General features: G+C 45.9%; 1 protein-coding gene across 8 annotated transcripts in view; it reads right to left on the bottom strand.

Moving 5' to 3' along the window:
- Positions 1-21,352, bottom strand: part of LOC144158232 (uncharacterized) — a 70,026-nt gene that overhangs the window by 9,590 nt on the left and 39,084 nt on the right. For 4 of the 8 annotated variants that reach the window (XM_077688951.1, XM_077688944.1, XM_077688954.1 and 1 more), the window contains 3 exons: positions 20,748-20,784; positions 14,393-14,546; positions 14,270-14,332 (listed from right to left, as the gene is read on the bottom strand). In XM_077688951.1, coding sequence (XP_077545077.1) covers positions 14,270-14,332; positions 14,393-14,516 — 187 coding nt within the window. In that variant the 5' untranslated portion in view covers positions 14,517-14,546; positions 20,748-20,784. The remainder of the gene's footprint in view (positions 1-14,269; positions 14,333-14,392; positions 14,547-20,747; positions 20,785-21,352) is intronic. The other 4 variants (XM_077688948.1, XM_077688950.1, XM_077688949.1 and 1 more) reach the window with 2 other exon arrangements.

The following is a 21,352-nucleotide window of genomic DNA, read 5'->3' as shown; positions in this document are numbered from 1 at the left end:
TCTTTCTTTTTACCCAGGACAACTGGTGACGCCTCAAGACTTGAGGATGGCTCAATGATGTCTCTATTGAGCATTTTGTCCACCTCTTTTTAGATAACAAGCCACTCAGCTTGGGACACACGATATGGCCGTTTGTACACAGGGCTGGAATCTCCGGTATTAATACGATGACGGACGATGGATGTCTGTGCCAAAGGACGATCACCAAAATCAAATATGTCACCGTATCAATCCAAAAGGCAACGCAATTCTTCAGCTTGCGTTGGCGTTTGATCTGCCGGAATCATCCGCAAAAGTTCGGCATCTTCCCGCAGAGGAGTCAGGTGGTGTTTCAACATCGATTGGAGGTTTGCCAAAGGTTGCAGCAGAAACGTCGTGATCACAAACCGGCACCAACGTGGCTAGTGTCATACCATGTGGAAGAACTTGTGGACGGAAGCTGAAATTAAGCAAGGGCAAGGTGACTTTGTTGTTGGTAAGTCACAACGGTATGATGTAGCCTCAAGCTGTCCGTAAGCAGCATATTAACGATTGGTGACACTACGTAACCACCTTAAAGAACTTCTTTATTTATTTCATTTTTTTATTTATTGGATACCCACAGCGCCATAAGGCATTACAGTGGGAAGAATACATGATTACAAGACAGAACACAAGCTCAATTTGCAGTAAGTACAGTACAGTCTAACCAGCCTGTAGCAAGTAACTCAATACACAATGAAAAGCACATTGACAAAAATGTACGAAAAATTCTAGCGGGCTACATACAATAAGACGAAAACAAATGCTTTGTTAAGTATTTATACAGCACTCAAACAAAACACCCGTCATCAACTGGACAATTCAAGTGACTCTAACAAAGGAAAAAATTAATCACTACCAACAGCAGCAACGATCGCTGAAGGCAACCAATTTCACTGGAAAACCGTTTTAGGGAAAAAAGAATTACTAAATGCTGCTGTCTTACATCGGTACTCCCGCACTTTGTAAATGTGATCGACTCGCCAAGATACGTAATGCAAAGGAGCAATGTAACTGTCACGAGAAATACAAGTTCGAGATAAGTATAACTCATGGAAAAGCTTCAGACGCTGCTTAGCCTGGCGTGTGGCCAAGTGTTCCCATCCTAAAGTTTGCTTGCAGTGCGTCATGCTGAAGTTGTGGCTCTTAACAGTGTTTCGCAGGAAACGAGTGCCCATGTTTTGCACTTTTTCAAATTTATCAAGTGCAGTGAGCGGGTCCCATGCGCTACTCACGTAATCAACTATCGACCATACGCATGATTTGCACAGTAATTCCCGTGTGAACTAGGGAAACTCACGTGTGTCTCGCCGCAGGAACCACAGAATCTACACGCCTTAGCTATCGTATAATCACCATGAAGGTGTCAATACAAAGTAGGTGTGAAAAATACGCCCAAATACCTACATTCAGAGACTTTTTAAAACCTTCTTGTTTACAGTATACGAAGGCGAAGCTTCAGCCTTCTTTCTAGAAAATGTCATGCACATTGTATTCTCCAAATTACGTTGCATGTGCCATTTTTCACACCATGCATTTATTTTGTCCAAGTCGTCTTAAACTGCGCCCCGATCACTTTCGCAGTTTATTCCTCTATAAACGATTCAGTCATCCGCAAACACTCTCATCCAGGGTGATGTCATTATTATACATTAAAAACAATAATGATCCCAGTTTGATCCCTGAGGGACCCCGGACGTCACATGGGTCGTGGATGACTGTTCACCATTCACGACGACGTATTGCTACCTTTAATTTAAGTATTCTAGAATCTAGTTAATAACTTGAGGGTTAATTTGGTATTGGGTCATTTTCTGCAATAATAAATTATGTGGGACCAAATCAAATCCTTTTCTGAAATATAAAAAAATGCAGTCGATACTAGTTCGGTTGTCCAGCGCGCATGCTAACTCATGAGTAAATTCAGTTAACTGGGTAACTCAGGAATGGTCCTTGTGAAAGCCATGTTGACGTTCATTTAACAAGGAATTGGCTTCCAAGTGCTTTATTATTGATGAGTATGAGACATGCTCAAAAGTTCTGCAGCAAACGGCTTTTAAGGATGTAGGACGATAATTTGACACAATTTTTCATGGTCATGATTTGTGAATAGATACAACAGTAGGCAGTTTTCAATCACTAGGCAAGGAACAATCGCGTAAAGATTTTCAAAGCTTATTACTAAATACCGGGACACTATGTGCACACAGGATTTCAAGAGAGTGTTAAGCAGACCGTCAGGTCCAGAAGCTTTTGATAAATCTAGACGCTTTAGCAGGGTTTCAACTCCTTGGCTATAAAATACAATATCATCCATCTGAGACTCGCCCAAAGAAGGTACAGATAAATGGTACGCGTTTGTTCGCGTACCTGAGACGGAAAAAACAGAGCTAAAATACGAATTAAAGCTTTTAGCTTTTTCAGCACTTTCAATGACGACACCATTCTGTTCCAGAGCAGAGATTGAGAGAGTCCTTTTTCTTTCCTTTCACATATTTCCATAGTTCCTTTTTATTTTGCTGAAGTCGTGATTGAAATGACTGAAAATAGGCAGTTATCGCTGCTGTCGTAGCACCTTTTAATTGAGATGCAATTTCCTTAAGCTTACGAAAATTTGGAATGGACGGATTGTGCAAATGACTCTAGTAAGCCCTTTTCCATTTCTGTGCTAAGGCATGTAACTGTTTCGTAAACCATGGCTTGCTTCTTTGACGCCTTTTAGATAAAAGCGAGGACGGCACGTGACGGCCACATAGTTCCAAAAGCTTATCTTTAAAATTGGACCAAAGCTGCTCTACTGAAAGCGATTCTGCAAGTGTCTCGAAGACAACAAAGTAATTGTCAAGCTCGGCTGCAATTTCACCAGTATTTGCCTTTGCATAATTAAATATATGCCGGCTGTTAGTAGCAGTACTACTTTGACAGGTCATGTTCATTTTACAGACAACAGCTTCGTGGTCCTTAATTCCTGGTATGACTACTATGGACAGAACTTTATGTGCTGCATTTGTGAAAAATAAATCAAGAACATGATTTTCTCTTGTTGGCTACAAAACAGTCTGCGTAAGTGAAAATAAGTAAACAATATTGGCCATAGCAGAATATAGCTTACCAGTAATTCCTAACAAGGCAGGTTGGCCGTGCCAATGAAGAGCGGGAAGGTTAAAATCTTCAGAGACAACAATATAGTCAGTTTTAATTACTTCTAATTGGCTCGTAAGCTCCGATAATGTTTCTACAGAGGCCTGCGTGGGCGGTAAAAACAGCACACAGATAACGTTTTACCATTCCGAAGTCTTATTTGACACCATACTGCTTCAGATGTGCTGCCCCGCACTATAGTTTGACACGACGCAACGCTTTCGTCAACCAGTACAAATACGCTCCCACCATGGTTATTCCGATCATTTATGAAGCATACAAAGTTGGCTGCGAACACTTCACTGTTAGCTACACTCTCATCAAGACACGATTCTGTTGCTATTAAAACTAATGATTTATGTTTCCAACAGGCTACTTAGTTAGTCAACCTTATTCTTAAAGGGACACAGAACCAATTTTCGTCGAACATATATTCTCTATTAGGAATGAAAGGGCATCACTTAAAGCACCTTGACGAGGAACAGTTTGCTGATAACGCCCTAGAACTTTTTAAATCACAATTTTGAGATCTACGTGCCGTATGTGTCCCTCCCAAAAATAATGCTGGCAACCACGACATAGAGTAGCTCTTCAAAAACTTGTCCCCAGCTAAAAAAGTTTGAATCGCAGGATTTCCTGTTCCTTTATGTTTTTTAAGTGCGAATGCACTTTATAAGCGACCCCAAACCATCCACCGCCGGCGGCGTTGGCGTCCGCAGTGCTCCTCTATATTTGAAAAAGAAACAGCATCCGGCGCCAGGTTTCGATCCGAGGACTTTGCGGCCGCAGCGCGACGCGCTACCGACCAAGCCACGGACGCGACGGTGATATCAGTGTTAGACGCGCCTTATATCTTTAACGCATTCAAACTACGTCGTCAGCGGCGTGCGTTGGCGACTCAGCGGCGTTATAGCGGCTTGATAACTGCGTGGTGTACACGTGATACTACAAAACCGATGGAAGAGATGGAAGAGAAGGCGGCGAGGCGGTGGGCTGCGGGGGCCGAGCGCAAGCGCCGCAAGCGGGCCGACAACTGTGCATTCGCACTTTCACATTCTCCCCCTCGGGGAAATGCGGAGGAATTTTTAATGCAATGGTCTATTTTGCACGAATCCGCCATGTGTTGCGATAGATGATAGGTAGAATCTGGCTTCACGTTGTGGAGGTGGGAAGTTCGATTCTCCCCTGGCACGACGTTTTTTTTAAGCTGCCGTTGGCATATTTGGAAACAGAAATTGAATATTTTGCAGAACAAATGCCCCTGACTCAGGCAGAACCGTCAAAGCTTCTTCACGAGGTGTTTTTAATGAACGCTGCCGTTGATTCTGGGCATGGAGGCTCAGTTAGCCACACTCAGGGGTGAGACAGCCCAAACAGATTTGGGAGCAGTTTTCGGAGCAGCAAAATTTCGATTTTGGAGCAGAAGAATCTTGATTTGGAGCAGTTAAGGACATTTAATACATCGTCCTGTGAGCTTAAAAAATCATTATTTCAGCAATTTGCAGGGTCAAGTGCACATTTCAATCAGTTTTGAATACACAGAACACTTAAACAGCCTTACCTAAAAGAGTTTTTAAGAGTATCCCAAAGTACTAACGCACTACCTTTTTCCTAACTGGTGATATTGTGTTGCGCCTGCACGCAACACTGACAACAAAACTGCCGTTAACATTAGAGAGTTTTAGCAGTCCGTCTGTTCCGTTGGTTACTTTGTTACCGGGTTTACCGGACCGGTCTGCGCCTGCGCGCGCGCGGAAGGGCGAGGAGGCGCGGGCAACTAATCCCCCTACGGCTACGAATGACGAAGTGCTCAGACGAGTCCCGGTGAGCACGGTAACTACGTACACGATGGAACAGACGGACTACTAAAACTCTTATCAAATTTAAGGGCTCCGCAATTGTGGCGTTTTTTAGGGGCGAAGCTCCTTAAGTCATGGGTCTGTCCATCCCTTGTGTCTCGTGGTACGTGACCGCCGCATGCTTTCGGAGATGTCGCAAAGTGGGCCGCGTTGCACGCGCAAGAACCGGCTGCAACCGGCAGCGCAAACTCGGCACCGGGAGCGCGAGCTTGTCTGTGTTCGCCAACGGAGGCGCGAGCGCACGTGCACTGCGAGGGGGAGATCACGCAAGAGATCACGCCACGAACGCAGGCAGTCGTTCTCGGGGATCGAACGAGACGCAAGGACCTTTGCTCGTTTCCTCTCGTCTTGTTCGGACACAAGTTCGCCCTAAATAAAAGTTCTTTCTTTACCGTTGTGTCCCATATCCTACGTGACCAATTGTGGTGAAGGTGCGGGGTAGTCCTCGATGGCGCGGGGTCTTTCAGCAGGTCTGGGCCTGGGAGCATTGACTCCGAAAATAAAAGTTGATTTGTACAATGTACGCACACAGTCTTTCTTAATGATGTAATGGGCGAACTTTCACGGGAGAGTTACGGTTACCGATGATCTCCCCCTCTCGAGCTTCGCCCCACTTATCATCATTCATTCCATGGATATGGCGTGATTTTTTTTTGCTGTTTTAATGCTAAAATTACTATTTTTGTAATTCCAGGCTGTGTTGTACGAACGACTGTAGTCACGGCAACAGTTGAGCAGCTTCGAGCTAACGGTCGCATAGCCCAACCAGCCTACCCGTTTCAGTCCCCGGGGCGGAGGTTCACCCTATGGTCATTTGAGTAGCGTTAATGTTTAGCCACGTAGATTTTGGAATTAAATTTCACTTTGCATATATCAAGTGTTATAGTCGCGTTCTATGGCAACCGTGTAGTCGGCGCTGCCTGAACAGGTCGCGGCGCCGCAGCACAGCCCGCAACTTTCGTGTCGACCGTTCCATCCCCGAGGCTCGCGATCGCGCTTCGAAGCACAGCAACACCTCAACATTTTACAACAGCACAACAAGCCAAAAAATTCGCTTCACGAACCCGATTATAGACGCGCGCACCGCGTTTCGCACTCAAGGACAAACCACGCCGAAGACGTAGGCCCCACATTTCAATGAAGTTTTTTTCCTAGCCGTCCAACTTCCCGTAATCTGGCACCAATCTCAAACCATATCCTTGCGTTAACGTCACTGTTCAGAGCCACAACAGATAGAATGAATAGACTGGAACTCAGCTGATAACATAAACCAGGGAAAATATCGGCGATACGCACTGAGCGCGTTGGTAGCAGCCAGATCAGGCGGCGGCCATGTTTGTTGCCACAGCGATGCCTAATCGAGAAGGCCGTTTCTGCGAACCCGGACGGAAAGCGAATCGAGTTTTAGAAGCTATCGCTTGCTTCGTTTCAGTCTTTCTATTTGTGCCATTTCTGTGTTTGCGATTGACGGACGATAAAAGCGGTGACCGGGAGGCGGGAGGCTTTTGTCCCCGCCGAAACTGACATGAGCATCAAAATCCGTGCCGTTGAGGCTCTTCTGGAGCAGTCTGGCGCAATTTTCGCCATTTTCGTGCTTTTGGAGCAGCTTGGCGCAGGAAAATACAATTGTATCAGAAAGGCGCAATATGCGCAGCTGTCTCACCCCTGCACACTGAGAGCAACCCTGCGGCGGCGGGTGACATGTGTTTAAAATTTTCAAAATAATGTTTACAAATACATATACAATTTAACCTTGTACAAATACTCGTGTAAAAGGTTTTCAATACGTAAATAAACATTTCAACAGTTACAGTAGCAGGTAGGTTTGCAGGTCACGTGACAGGGACCCATATTGTAGTGTCAAGTTTCAACACTACGAACCGCCGCCCTTCCGATTTCAGGAAGTTTGCTGCCAAATTAAAATTATTTCCACCAGTTTGTTTACAAATTGCTTGTGGTTATCGGGCTAAATAAAATGCCAGCTTTCATATGAGCTAGAGAACATATACGCGACAAAAATCGGTTGTCTGTCCCTTTAATACTGCGACAATTGACTACAAGAAAAGATATTTTGCCGGACGGATCGCTGCATAGTCACTTGGTTCGTATGACTTGCTCAGTACTCTCATCATGAACATATTTGGTTTTGTTCCCGTAGAGGGTGCCGTTTTTTATTATAGCCTGCGTATTATCAGTTTTGTGTTCCTAGGCGAATTTCCAAAGCTGTCGCCTTATCGTTTGCCTTTGAGGTGACAAATCTTCCGGGAGGCTGATATCAGTTCCTTTTAGATTCTTTGCATTTATCAAAAGCTCTTATTTTTCTTTGTAAGATGCAAAGTTTGCAATAACAGGCCGATGTTTGCCCGGCATAAATTTGCCGATTCTTTGCGCTCTTTCCATGAACTGTGGTGAGATTCCGAGCTTAGTTGTGCTATGTTTTTAACGTGTTTTTCCGACAGACCACGGTTCCCGGCTATCGCTGTCTGCTATTCTGTATAAAATATGATTACATAGCCTACTGCGATTACCCAGGTCATCTACTTTTGACAGCAGAGACTGCATACTGCGTTTTAGATAGTCGCGCAGCTTTTTATAGTCTGCGCCTAATACAGCGGATCCGGCAACAACAAACTTTTGGTTACAACAAACCATTTATGTTGGTTTGTCTGGTCCCCATGCATTTTAAATGGAGTCCACTACGCTCATAACAGACCCGGCTAGAGCAGACTATCGGCTAAAACAGACTAAATTTTAGGCGAAAATTGTTTCGACTGAATGTTTATAGCGGACTTCGCGAGCCGGCACCCGATATGCTTTTTCTTTGCTTAGTTTGGCGAGAAAACTGTTATGACTGGCAACATTGCTGGCAGCCGGGTCGTTGGTGCAGCCAAGCCAAGCCAGTGCCAGTGGCTTTTTTTTTGTGCGACCGGCGGCATAAGCGGCAGGGTAGCTGATTTGACTGTGGGATAAATTAAGCGTAATTATCGCTGTGGAACATGGGGAAAAACAGGCCGACATCGCCAGAAGTACAGGCCTGTCTAAGCAGACGGCCCGCTCTACCGTCAAGAACAACGCCGCTGCCGATAAACGCGACTCCGGTGAGATTGAAAACAGGGCTATCGAATACTCAAAGTTGTGCACCCGGAGGCGAGTCTGCCCTTGTCAGTTTTTTTTTATGTAATAAAAAACTCGGGTTCAATGAAGTTCGGTCTTTATTATTCCCATGCATGCATCGTTCCCGTTCCGTTCGGTGAAAAAGGTAAGAAATGTCTCAAGTAGGGGGGTTGTTTCCCATCCATTGTGTGCAACCTGCCAGGAACCGTGCGCAGTCTAACTGGTATAACTTTCGATTTCACAGCTGTCCGTCATGAGACTATTTCATTACAGCTGTTTCAATGACCAGACTAAAATCGTTAAAAAAGTGGAAGCTGCCTCAGGGGAACGTCAGGCAGTGATCCGGTTTGATTGACGAACGGTTTCGGGAAAACCTGCCTAGTCGCGGAGGGATTTAAAAGAGCCTAGCTAATTCAGATGGCCCCGACTGATGTTTTATAGCTGGTTAATAATTGCGCCTAGTTATATTCTAGCTTTATTTGCTCAGCTTATCATGCGTCTTTACACGCTTGACCGCATAAGCTAGGCCTTTTACAAGTGCCGGTGCTAAGCTTTGGAAACGGTGTTTACGCGATTCTTTGCCCTTGCGCGAACACTGTGCAGAGGTGTTGCAGGCGTATACAAAGAACAAAGTGTATGTGTATGTACTATGCATATGCAATATCGTCAAAGTACCCCCTTTAGGGCACATACCCCCCCCCCCCCTGGTCGGGTACTGCATACTTCGGCTATAGCGGACGTTTTTTTCCGGATTCAGCGGGTCCGTTGTAACGGGCGTAGATTGTATTCATCTACTGCTGCTTCTACTTTCGGGGATCCTGCAACTGCTCCTTCCAAAGACGACATGCGCTTCGTCAAGGCTTCTAGAGCAGCTTTTTGGGCTGTTTGGTTTCTTCCAATGCTATTAAGCTGTTCTTTTATTTCAGTTTGCCCATCCAAAATTTGCTGCTGTGTTGCCTCATCAGGCCTGGCGTTCATTTCAATATCTCCACACAAGAAGAGCAAAAGTAAATAAAAACTTTATCGCCGCATCAACAGGAACCGCCATTTTGTGCGACAATGTACAACAGACATTCTACGTAATAAGTACAATGGATAACGCAAAATTACATCCGGGAGTCAGCAAAAATAATTTATGGCTGGATCGTCTTGGGTGAGCTTTCCCCAACAGTCATAGGTTACATATATCCTCCGCTTATATTCGAGGCCGTGACTAAGCGCTTACTCGAAACATCATCATATGACACAGGGAGCCTGCAAAATTTAGCACAAAAGTGAAATCAGAGGGCCTTATCGGATACCACACTCTTTCAACGACAGCTTTAATCGCTTGTGAACTTCCTTACTGTATACTACAAAAAACGTCCACCGAGTGATCAGCTGTTCGCTAAGTCCAAAAACAAAATAAAGGTGAACGCTCAGCTTGTGTGTGATTACTAAAACGGTCATTTCTTGATTTCGCTCCGCATTTGTACACAACGATAGTTAAGCGCCACCCTCTCCCTCCTCCCTGTCTTGGAAAATATCAGTGCATTTCGCATCTAGTTGGTCTGGTGAGTTCAACCTTACTTAAGCTAAGACGAACGTCTCTAGGATTCCCGAAGCGGCACTGGGTTTCTTCATTTCCACACAAGCTATTAAATTGCTTCTGAACTTGGCAGACCATTTATTTTTCCGTGGTTTCATTCTCTCCTTGGTCAATGCTATCAGGCGGGAGTGGGTACATATTTAGTGACCCACAGACTTGAAATATACTTAACATTTTCGCGTGGCTTATATTCTTATAAAAGCCACAAGTTATTGTCAGGTATTAGGTAATCACCTCCCCGAATGATATTTTTCTACGACGTATATATCAAAAACAAGGTCGAATTCGTTGTCCGCACTGCAAAATGAAACCAACTTCTCACTTGCCAATATTAGGTCTAAACGAGGCGTCAATAGAATTCATTTGCGCCTGAGATATTCGGAGGTGACAGTGGTGATATGCCGCTGCCGTCGCCGACGCCCGTACGATCGGCAAAGAAGCATGCAGTACCGCGTCCCCGGCTAGCTCTTGTTGGTGTTCGAGCACTCTAATCAGGACGCAGCTGTTTTTTGAAGTGCCCTAAACATACTATTTGCTTACAGACATCACCATAACAAGATGTTTAGAGCGCAGAAAGTCAAAAAAGAAGCGAAAGAGAACCAAAGCATTGCATGAGCCGCTACCAGCTGCGCAGCGCACATCCCGTAAGCGCCGTGAAAAAATGGCGGCAGGCGGCACAACGATTGTGAAGCTCGAGGCGTATAATTACGAATGGAATTCAAAAGTAATCAGTTCCGCTATCGGGCGTCACCTGAACAAATCACAACAATGCAGCCGCGGCCGCAACTTTCGATGTGTCTGATCGTCTCATTCTTCGGTATTCAAGCTTGCTGTCCAATAGCAACAAATCAGCGTTTCGTGTGCTTTCATAATCTAGCGGAGCACTCATACCTGACATTTAACAAAGTATTACAAGGTACAGGTTGTAAAATGCTTTCCCATAACATAACATAGCCAGTTATGCTTCATATCTCGGATATCGATCACAACCCTGAACAAGCCAATGTGGCATAAATTTCGCGGACATTCTACGTAATAAGTACAATGGATAACGCAAAATTACATCCGGGAGTCAGCAAAAATAATTTATGGCTGGATCGTCTTGGGTGAGCTTTCCCCAACAGTCATAGGTTACATATATCCTCCGCTTATATTCGAGGCCGTGACTAAGCGCTTACTCGAAACATCATCATATGACACAGGGAGCCTGCAAAATTTAGCACAAAAGTGAAATCAGAGGGCCTTATCGGATACCACACTCTTTCAACGACAGCTTTAATCGCTTGCGAACTTCCTTACTGTATACTACAAAAAACGTCCACCGAGTGATCAGCTGTTCGCTAAGTCCAAAAACAAAATAAAGGTGAACGCTCAGCTTGTGTGTGATTACTAAAACGGTCATTCCTTGATTTCGCTCCGCATTTGTACACAACGATAGTTAAGCGCCACCCTCTCCCTCCTCCCTGTCTTGGAAAATATCAGTGCATTTCGCATCTAGTTGGTCTGGTGAGTTCAACCTTACTTAAGCTAAGACGAACGTCTCTAGGATTCCCAAAGCGGCACTGGGTTTCTTCATTTCCACACGAGCTATTAAATTGCTTCTGAACTTGGCAGACCATTTATTTTTCCGTGGTTTCATTATCTCCTTGGTCAATGCTATCAGGCGGGAGTGGGTACATATTTAGTGACCCACAGACTTGAAATATACTTAACATTTTCGCGTGGCTTATATTCTTATAAAAGCCACAAGTTATTGTCAGGTATTAGGTAATCACCTCCCCGAATGATATTTTTCTACGACGTATATATCAAAAACAAGGTCGAATTCGTTGTCCGCACTGCAAAATGAAACCAACTTCTCACTTGCCAATATTAGGTCTAAACGAGGCGTCAATAGAATTCATTTGCGCCTGAGATATTCGGAGGTGACAGTGGTGATATGCCGCTGCCGTCGCCGACGCCCGTACGATCGGCAAAGAAGTATGCAGTACCGCGTCCCCGGCTAGCTCTTGTTGGTGTTCGAGCACTCTAATCAGGACGCAGCTGTTTTTTGAAGTGCCCTAAACATACTATTTGCTTACAGACATCACCATAACAAGATGTTTAGAGCGCAGAAAGTAAAAAAAGAAGCGAAAGAGAACCAAAACATTGCATGAGCCGCTACCAGCTGCGCAGCGCACATCCCGTAAGCGCCGCGAAAAAGTGGCGGCAGGCGGCACAACAATTGTGAAGCTCGAGGCGTATAATTACGAATGGAATTCAAAAGTAATCAGTTCCGCTATCGGGCGTCGCCTGAACAAATCACAACAATGCAGCCGCGGCCGCAACTTTCGATGTGTCTGATCGTCTCATTCTTCGGTATTCAAGCTTGCTGTCCAATAGCAACAAATCAGCGTTGCAAAACGCCACTACGAGTCCAAATTTTACTTCAAGAATCTTTATTATAGACACATGCACTGCGTTTCACACTCAGCGGGCACCAAGTTGTTTTCGATAAACTCCACCTACCGAGCCGTGCAACTTTCCATTGTGTGGCGCACGTTCTAAAGCATTCTCGCGCCAGTAACGTTACTGTTCAGTACAGAAACAGATAAAATGACTCACCATGACCCAGCTACCCAGATAACCTAAACCTGAAAGAAAACCGGCGAAGTGCACAAATCTCCTGAATAACTTATCTGGCACTTCGCCCAGCTATCGGGAAGGTGCTTGCAGCGAACACCGCCAGAGAGCCATTTCCGCTTACAAGCTATCGTTTCCGTCGCTCCACTGGCTTTTTTCTGCCATATGTATGCTTTTACGATACGATAAAAAGGGCGCCACAAAGCAGAACACAAGGGCTAAGCCAATATACCAACAACAAGACGGCAGTGCCTGGTGGTGACGTTCTGGAGCTACAGAGCACTAAAAGTTGCGCTTTTTCGTCAACTTGTGCAAATCATTTGTCCTCTCAGCTCTTATAAGTATTTTCCAATGGTCCTTTGGAATGGCTTTTGATGGGATTACTTTGTAAATGCACAGAATATCACATGTGCAAACTCAAAACATGACTTTCTAAAAAACGACCTTTGGGACATTTCTGTTCCCTGTGTTTTATCAATTAGTGATTGATCAATCAGTAAAACTGGTAAAAACATTGTCACCTTCCTAGGAAAATCATGATGTCAAGTTGGCACTTTCTCCCCTAGAAACTGATGTGAGCGTCAAAATCCTAGCTTAAGGCTGCATTGGAGCAGTTTGGTGCAATTTTAGGAATTTTCATGCCCTTGGAGCAGCTTGGAGCAGAAAAACGGATCTGTATCAAAACTGCACAGTATGCACAGCTGTCTCACCCCTGCGATGGTCATGGTGGTCCAGATGGTCTGCCAACAATTCCTACACTGGCAGTAGCAAGATTTTATCTTTTCCAAATAGGGTAAACAAATGTACAACTCTGGTTAAACACACAAAGGCTACCACTAGGCACTATCAGAAAGTATTGCATACATCCACAACAAAATTTCTAACACCAGAACTCTTTTGATACATGCTGCTTAAAATAAATATGGTCGATTTCTTACTTAACTAATCAAAAAGACCAAGAACTAAAGACACAGATAATGACCGTGTATTTTGTTTCCAGTATCGGTCAATTCTGCTTTTTCATTATTCTAAATTTTCTTTAAGACCACGAGCAAACTAACATGCAACAAGGTCCTCTTATAAATTCAGGCTTCGCACTATTAGCCCACAACCTAGCTAATAAACTGCTAAAGTTTTAACCGATACACCTTCCTTTAGCATACCAAAAACTAGAAGTGCCAAATTTTGTGCACTTCAAGATGCAAAGAAAAAATAGTGGTGGCATCAATCAGCTTAGGCCCAAGAAATTTCGCAAAAGTTGTTCATAACACTTATAACAGCGGAGCTGTTGTACAAGCCGGAAGTTCACTGTTGCAAGAAAAATACCATGAAAATTCCCAGCTCTCGTAAGTGCATGCCTCGTGGCTACTGCCGAGTACCCGGCTTGTGCAGTGGCTTCAGCAAACAAAACACAACCACCAGCGCTGTCATCAGTGCTACCGCACATGTAAAAAACAACACCAGCGCTAATGCTAAAGAGGAAAAGACGCCCTGCTTGGGAGAGGCCCCGCAGCCGCTACATTTTCTAGAAGCCAGTATGTATGATTGGAGACATGGCTACGAGTGTGCCAATCCTTCCCGAGACGACTTGCAGATCCCGCCACACTGCTGCCTCGAGTAGATGAGGAAGAGATAGTGCAAGTCTACAATGCTGAGGATAACTTTGCATCCCCCACTTACTGTGAAGAAGATGACGACCTCTCTGATGCATATGACGATGAATACTAGCACCACAACTATGAAAATAAGCAATAATAATGAAACATTACTATGTGCCCAGCGATGCTCAGCAACAAAAGCTTCGCCATTCATGTCTTGCGAATAAGTGCGAGCTTTCCTTGACTTTTTACGATAAGAAGTTTTCTTAACTGCCTTGCCTGCTCTGTGAGATACTCATACTAGAAACAATAACGAAAAGTCAGACCTCCAAATCCTGCCTCTGTTTGGGAGCCAGCACTGATGAGTGATGTCAGAGAACACTGCGTACCTGAAAAGAAAAATAATCGTAATGCATACAACCTAGCGTTTACAAAGAAGAGGCTCATACCTACTGTACTTTTGGTAATGGCTGTCTGGGTGTAATGGCTGCAGGAGACACCCTGGCTGCAGGCTGCATCCAGAGACAGTGCCACAACACAGCTTCTTGGCATCGATAACATTGTATGTGACATGCTTGCTGTTGTTCTTGCAGTCCTTTCTGCCTGTGAGAGCGATAGTTCCCTTTCACTCCACCACGTCACCTGTGGCACTCACATTTTAGGGATGTGGCAGTGGGTTGGAAATAAAAGCAGCAATGGCGTTCGTGCACAGAGATCTCTATTTTCATGAATGGGAGCTTAGCGCAAAAAAAAGACGAGGACGGTGGAAAACGTGCCAGGCGCTACTAACTGTCACGTTTGCCACCGTCCTCGTCTTTTTTTGCGCTAAGCTCCCATTCAGTATGTACCAACTAGCCCAACAAATGGTCTTTCTCTGTTTTCATACACAGCTGTCTTGTTTTAAAACAACAGTTGAGCTGTTAGTTACACTTCGTGTGGGGTGTACATGTGTTTTTCTGTGAGTCTTGCGCAAATTAGTGCGAAGGCAGCATTTCGTTGGCCCCTTGAACTGCCCTTATCACACACTTTTCATTTTTATTGAAGTACATACTGCAAACTAGAGGCACAAGAAGGAGGGGCATAAAGGTGTGAATATCAAAGATACTCACAGTTCAGAATACTACATGCGGCAGCAATTAGAAACAAAAAAGCTAAAATAAGCTAAACATTTGCTTCTGTTCATTCAACAGAGTCAAGACATGTTTAGCTGTACTGTTCCAGTCGATAACATGTGCAAAAAAGAAAATATAAACAGGTTGGTAGAATATTTTAAAAATTTATATGGTAATGGCGAATAGTATTTTGAGTTATGCCACGGTTTTCACAAGTTTCTAGCATAATACTAACAAACTTAAGGGATTAAGACTGTTTTTTCCCTAATGTATGAATCTCACCAGTTGGTATAAGCTCAGACACAGAATCCGTGCGACTATAATTAGAATTATCAAGAGCAAAAAAAATGTCAGGTGTAAAAACTTTCTCCTTGACTAATGTTTGAGCCCCATAAGCTTACACGATGTCCTAAACAGAATTTGTGCAATTATATTTAAAATAAATAAAGTCGACAACCATTGTTAAAACATTCTCAAGAAATTCAATATTGTTTCTTCAAGAGAGGACTGGAACTGAGCAGGCATCATGAATTTGATACCAAATTAAAGTAAGATACAACAGTAATCTTTTGCTGTAGCATAGGTGAGTTGATGCCTCCGTGAACACAGTTCATGACCGACAGATAAAGAAATATTGGTTATAAGTGACTTCCAGCTCAAGCTGCTAGTTTATGCAATACCCAAATAAGTGTATTTCTGAGCTTCCGCAACAGATTTTGTGAAAAGGGTTAAAAATTGGAGTAGATTTTTTATTGAGGATATAAGGGGAGATGGGATCATCCAGTTTAAACAAGGTGGCCCATTTTTGACTACCGGAGAGGAGATTACTAAAAATAGTGAAACTGCGTTAAATAGCCTTTGCAAAGATGGGCTCGTTTCCAATGAAACAATTAATCACAAAAAATTTAAAGATGGGACCAAGGGTGCTAAGCTGGGAACCATTGAAACATAGCAAGAAGCATGTCAACTGTTTGCTCTGTCTGAGAAATAGGCAGAAACCTAAGCTACCAGAAAGAAAGGAGGGGAGAGGGTGATGCATGTTGTGAATTTATTTTTTATAATTTGGCCAGGCGGTGGGTTCAAACAGGTTTTGTGAATAATTAAAAAAACTTCCTTCCCATTGCATGGATCTCTCAAGTGCTAGGTATATGGGCAACATTCAAACTTTGTGTATGAGCACCTGTTTTTACTATCCATGAACAGTGTTTGTAGACTGTGCTAATTGTAAATATAAATTGGTAGTGTTGAAGTCCGCATAATTCCCAGTAGACAACTGTACTGGAGATATGCCGCAAAGGACAGTGAAATGCACCAGCTGGATTCTGTCCCTGTTACAGTTATTAAACTAAGTAAAGCTAATGGCCTGGCTGAGAGCCTCCGTAGAATCGTCCAGAAAAGGTGATCTCGTGGAACCCAAGGAACCATGTAAAAACCTGGCATCAGCTATTACAAACGCCAAAAAACAGCACGGCCCCGATCGGTGAAACTAATCCTGTTATTGCCAGCTGCTTACAATTGCTGTCTGTTGCAGCAGCACAGGCTTGTAATCACAAAATGAGAACGTAAAACAGACTATAGTGGAGCCAGGGGCCGACAGTGATGAAGAAGAAAGAGAAGGCAAATTTTCCCCGAAGAGGGCGGCCTAATGACGAGGTGACGCGAGGGAGGCACGTGGAGAAATGACCAATGTGGTGGTGACCCGTGTGGCGGACACGGGCACAGCGAATGCAACAGTGCCGCGACGGCCGGGCAAAGGCTATTTAATCCCGGGGCACAGGCCGGGAGGGGGAGAGAGATCAGAAGAACGCCACAGCTGGAAGGTCAGGTGGCACGAGTCCGAGGAACAAGCCGGGGATACGAGGCTGCACCATCGACCAGAGCCACGTCAGCCTGGGCCGGAGTGGACCGACGTGGCACCGGCTCCCACTTCCGCGTCTTACCACCAACCTGCGCTTTGATGGCCCCAGCGGCGACAGTCGGGCGCCTGCGTGCAGCGAGCACGCACCGTCAACTAACGCCTTGGCGGTCCCCACGCGGCGACGTTCCCGAAGCTCCCTGGTGCTACCTGCTACCACGGCGACGGCCCCGAGGCCAGGGGCTGCTTCCTGCTACGAGGGCTACCATGAGGGGTAGCCGAAAAGCAGTCCACCGTGTGACTACCGCGCACAACTGCGTCGGTACCACCACCACCGGCACCGCTGCAGCGGACAACTACGACTACCAGCGTGTCGCGGCCACGCTACGAGTACGACACGTCAGCGCCGGAGACAGCGGTAGGCCCGTCCGCTATGGACTTGGGTATTATATGACCTTTGCTGTTAAGATTGTTAACATTGACGTTGTATAGAGAGCAACTAGGACTGGTTGCGTTATTAAGGACTTCATTGTAGTGACTTTTGGTTTGGTTTGGTGGCTTTTCTGGGTTGTTGGCTGTTCTGGGATTTTGTTACCGATCAGTATCTAGGAATGGCTTTAGTTGAGTTCTTTGTTTGCTTTGTTGTTTATTTTGCTTAGGGGTTTTAGCTGTGCATAATAAATGCGTGCTATGGTAAACGTACCAACGATTCTCTCGTGTCCATTCTTCTGAGCTGGTCGAGACGTGCCACGAAACGTGACGAACATTCGGCGAGCCTGCCACGATCTTGGCATATCAACTGCCAGGATTGGCCCAGTCACGTGTCTCGCCTGCTTAGAGGAATGGATTGGGCAAATCTTCTAACGATAGTTCAAACGCTCGGTTTGAACAAGGATCAGGCGTTTCAACTGATTGAGAAAGAGAGTCGCCGAGCGGAGGAGGCGTTTGAGGTAGAAAAAAGAATATTGGAACAGACGATAGAACTGGCCGAATCGAAGCGACGTCTTATGCAACAAAGTTACAAAACAGCACACAGCACCGAACTCGTCGCAACTGGGATGAAAGGCACGCGCATGGCAGAAAGCAATGAGTGCACTAGAAGAATAGAACAAAGCAAAAGAATGGAAAAAGAAAAGGGGCGTTCGCGACAGAGCTTGCAGGAAGAAAGATCCAATGAGAGCGGTGGACGCACCGCACGTGAGCCTGAAGGAACGCAGGTCGCTGACCTATACGAGGCACGTGAGGAGGAAAGCAAGCAGATCGGCGACTGCGAAGGAGCACGTGCGCTTGATAGACCGAAGGTGGCAGACCACGATGAGGCCTCGAGTAAACACGAAAACAAAGAAAACGGTTGTTTCTGCGGACAGCCCACTGACGCGAAAGGCGCATTCGAAGCTCGAGACAGTGAACTGGCCGGGCGCGGCTCAACGGCAGGCCAGGCGCTTGGTGGTGAGCACACCGAGAACACGCCGGGCGAGGACAGCTTCGTTGCGCCTAGTAGCACTGGTGACTCAGATGTTCTGACGGACTGTGAAAGTTTAGTAATTGAGACTGAGGCACCTGCCGCTCCACACGCGGCTACGAATGGAGGCCGGCAAGAGGGCTGTAGTCCTTTGAAAACGCCTATGGGTAGTGAGTGTACTTTAATCCTCGAAAAGACCACTGCGAAGCTGTTAGCCAGTGAAGCGGGCAACTCAGCCTCTGCGATTGTCAATGCAGCCACTAGGGCGCAGCCTAGTAGAGTGGGTGTAGACCAACTAGGACGGCACCTTCAGACCGAGCTATTGGCGATCGATGGAAAGCGAGAATTAGAGCAGTGTGAAAGAGATGCAGTGCAGGGGTTAGTGGTTACAAGCAAAAATGGCTTGGGCGCTCAAAATACACAAGTCAAGTCGGCACGGACCAAAAATAAAGGGGAGCACAGGAATGCAGAATCGTTCGGCGGTAGTACGGGTGCAAAATGCGCGGAGGATAGCCAAATGAAATTATGTCTGACTGGAAAGCTGCCCGGTTCGCACACAGGGTGCGACCAATGAGCAGACGAAGGGCTAAGATGAGAATAGGCGATAAAAACGCCCACAGTTAGCGTGGCAAGCCAGGTAGCTCACGACAAAGAGGGGACGCCCTAAGCAACTTGTGAGCTCGTAAAGGGCAAAGAGCAGCGCGCAAGTGCAGAATGACGGGTGAAATCGTAAGGTGTCAGTTTGGTGCGAAACCTTCAAGCCAGGCTCTGACCCAGCGGTACACGAGCAATGTTAAAGAAGTTGGTTGTGATAACCGAGCGGGTGGTGTAGCCAAAGGTGCGGAATGGTTGAGGCGGAAGAAGGTTAAGATGAAGCCACAGGTCAACGAACCTGATGGAAACCACGGATTGATTGATTGATTGATTGTGGGGTTTAACGCGCCGACGCAACGCAGGCGATGAGGCGCGCCGTAGTGGAGGGCTCCGGATTAATTTTGACCACCTGGGGATCTTTATCGTGCGCCGAAATCTCGTACACACGGGCGTTTTTGCTTTTCGCCTCCATCAGAAAAGCGGCCGCCGCAGCCGGGAATCGAACCCGCGACCTCGTGCTCAGCAGCGCAACGCCTTAGCCACTGAGCCACCGCGGCGGGTATGGAAACCACGGAGTTGACTTGGAAAGGAATAGGACCTATAATGGTGATGAACAATTTGTGTATTGTGGTGAAACAAATCTTTGAGTAGGGTGAAAAACAAGAGTGGTGTAAATGTATGTAATGGAGAGATGAATGAGGTAGTGGTGGAGTGAGGATTGGAAAACTGGCGTCAAAGGTGGGATTTACAGAAGTGTTTGATTTTGATGATGTTAGAACAAATTGTATGAGTAGTTTGGTGTAAGCGCATGACATGTAAAGATAAAAGAAGTGATCTCAAAGTGCGAATTGAGGAGTAGGAGGATAAAAAAAAAACGTTATTTTGTGCGGATTTGGGAACAGTGTTGTTGAATAAGAGATCATTCATATGTTTGGTTTTTATGATGTGATAGAGCGGAGTGTTTGAGTAGATCGGTGTTTGAGAAAGTAATGTATGAGTGATAGAACGGGAACATGGTGTGCACCAACGTGTGTGTCCTGTAGACATGAGTGAACTATAGATAAGGGTTGAGAAAGTGTAGTGTTCGTAATGGAAGTGGTGAAAATTGTGTGAACACAAGACAAGTGTTAAAGAAATGAAAGTGAAATGTGTAGTGAAAAGTACAACTAAAGAGGTGAGCAGGGGTGGTGAACAGCGGACTGTGTGAGTAGATTTGTGTGAGACATGATTGCTTGGGGGTTTCTAAAGTGATGAAGGGGGTGCGGACGAAATGTATATTATGGTGTGTAGAAAGAAGTGAACTGTAGAGTGATCAACAAGTGAACGGTAGTGTGTAATAAGGTGTGTTGTGTGCCATTGTCATGATTAGGGGGCAATGCCCCCGTGGGAATAAAGAGAACGTGTCTTAGTGGAGCCAGAGGCCAACGATGATGAAGACGAAAAAAGAGAAGGCAAATTTCCCGCGAAGAGGGCGGCCTAATGACGAGGTGACGCGAGGGAGGCACGTGGAGAAATGACCACTGTGGTGGTGACCCGTGCGGCGGACACGGGCACAGCGAATGCAACAGTGCCGCAACGGCCGCGCAAAGGCTATTTACTCCCGGGGCACAGGCCGGGAGGGGCAGAGAGATCAGAAGAACGCCACAGCTGGAAGGTCAGGTGGCACGAGTCCAAGGAACAAGCCGGGGGTACGATGCCGCGCCATCGACCAGAGCCACGTCAGCCTGGGCCGGAGTGGACCGACGTGGCACCGGCTCCCACTTCCGCGTCGTACCACCAACCTGCACTTTGGTGGCCCCAGCGGCGACGGTCGGGCGCCTGCGTACAGCGAGCACACACCGTCAACTAACGCCTTGGCGGTCCCCACGCGGCAACGTTCCCGGAGCTCCCCGGTGTTACCTGCTACCACGGCGACGACCCCGAGGCCAGGGGCTGCTTCCTGCTACGAGGGCTACCATGAGGGGTAGCTGAAAAGCGGTCCATCGTGTGACTACCACGCACAACTGCGTCGGTACCACCACCACCGGCACCGCGGCAGCGGACAACTACGACTACCAGCGTGTCACGGCCACGCTACGGGTACGACACGTCAGCGCCGGAGACAGCGGTAGGCCCGTCCGCTAGGGACTTGGGTATTATATGACCCTTGTTGTTAAGATTGTTAACATGGGCGTTGTATAGAGAGGAACTAGGACTGGTTGCGTTATTAAGGACTTCATTGTAGTGACTTTTGGTTTGGTTTGGTGGCTTTTCTGGGTTGTTGGCTGTTCTGGGATTTTGTTACCGATCAGTATTTAGGAATGGCTTTAGTTGAGTTCTTTGTTTGCTTTGTTGTTTATTTTGCTTAGGGGTTTTAGTTGTGCATAATAAATGTGTGCTGTGGTAA

The sequence above is a fragment of the Haemaphysalis longicornis genome, unplaced genomic scaffold (assembly GCF_048455015.1).
Source record: "Haemaphysalis longicornis isolate Haplotype H1 unplaced genomic scaffold, Haemaphysalis longicornis Haplotype H1 scaffold_10, whole genome shotgun sequence".
In the NCBI taxonomy this organism is placed as follows: Eukaryota; Metazoa; Arthropoda; class Arachnida; order Ixodida; family Ixodidae; genus Haemaphysalis; species Haemaphysalis longicornis.
The sequence above is the reverse complement of the archived record's forward strand: the minus strand, read 5'-3'. Positions and strand labels throughout refer to the sequence as shown.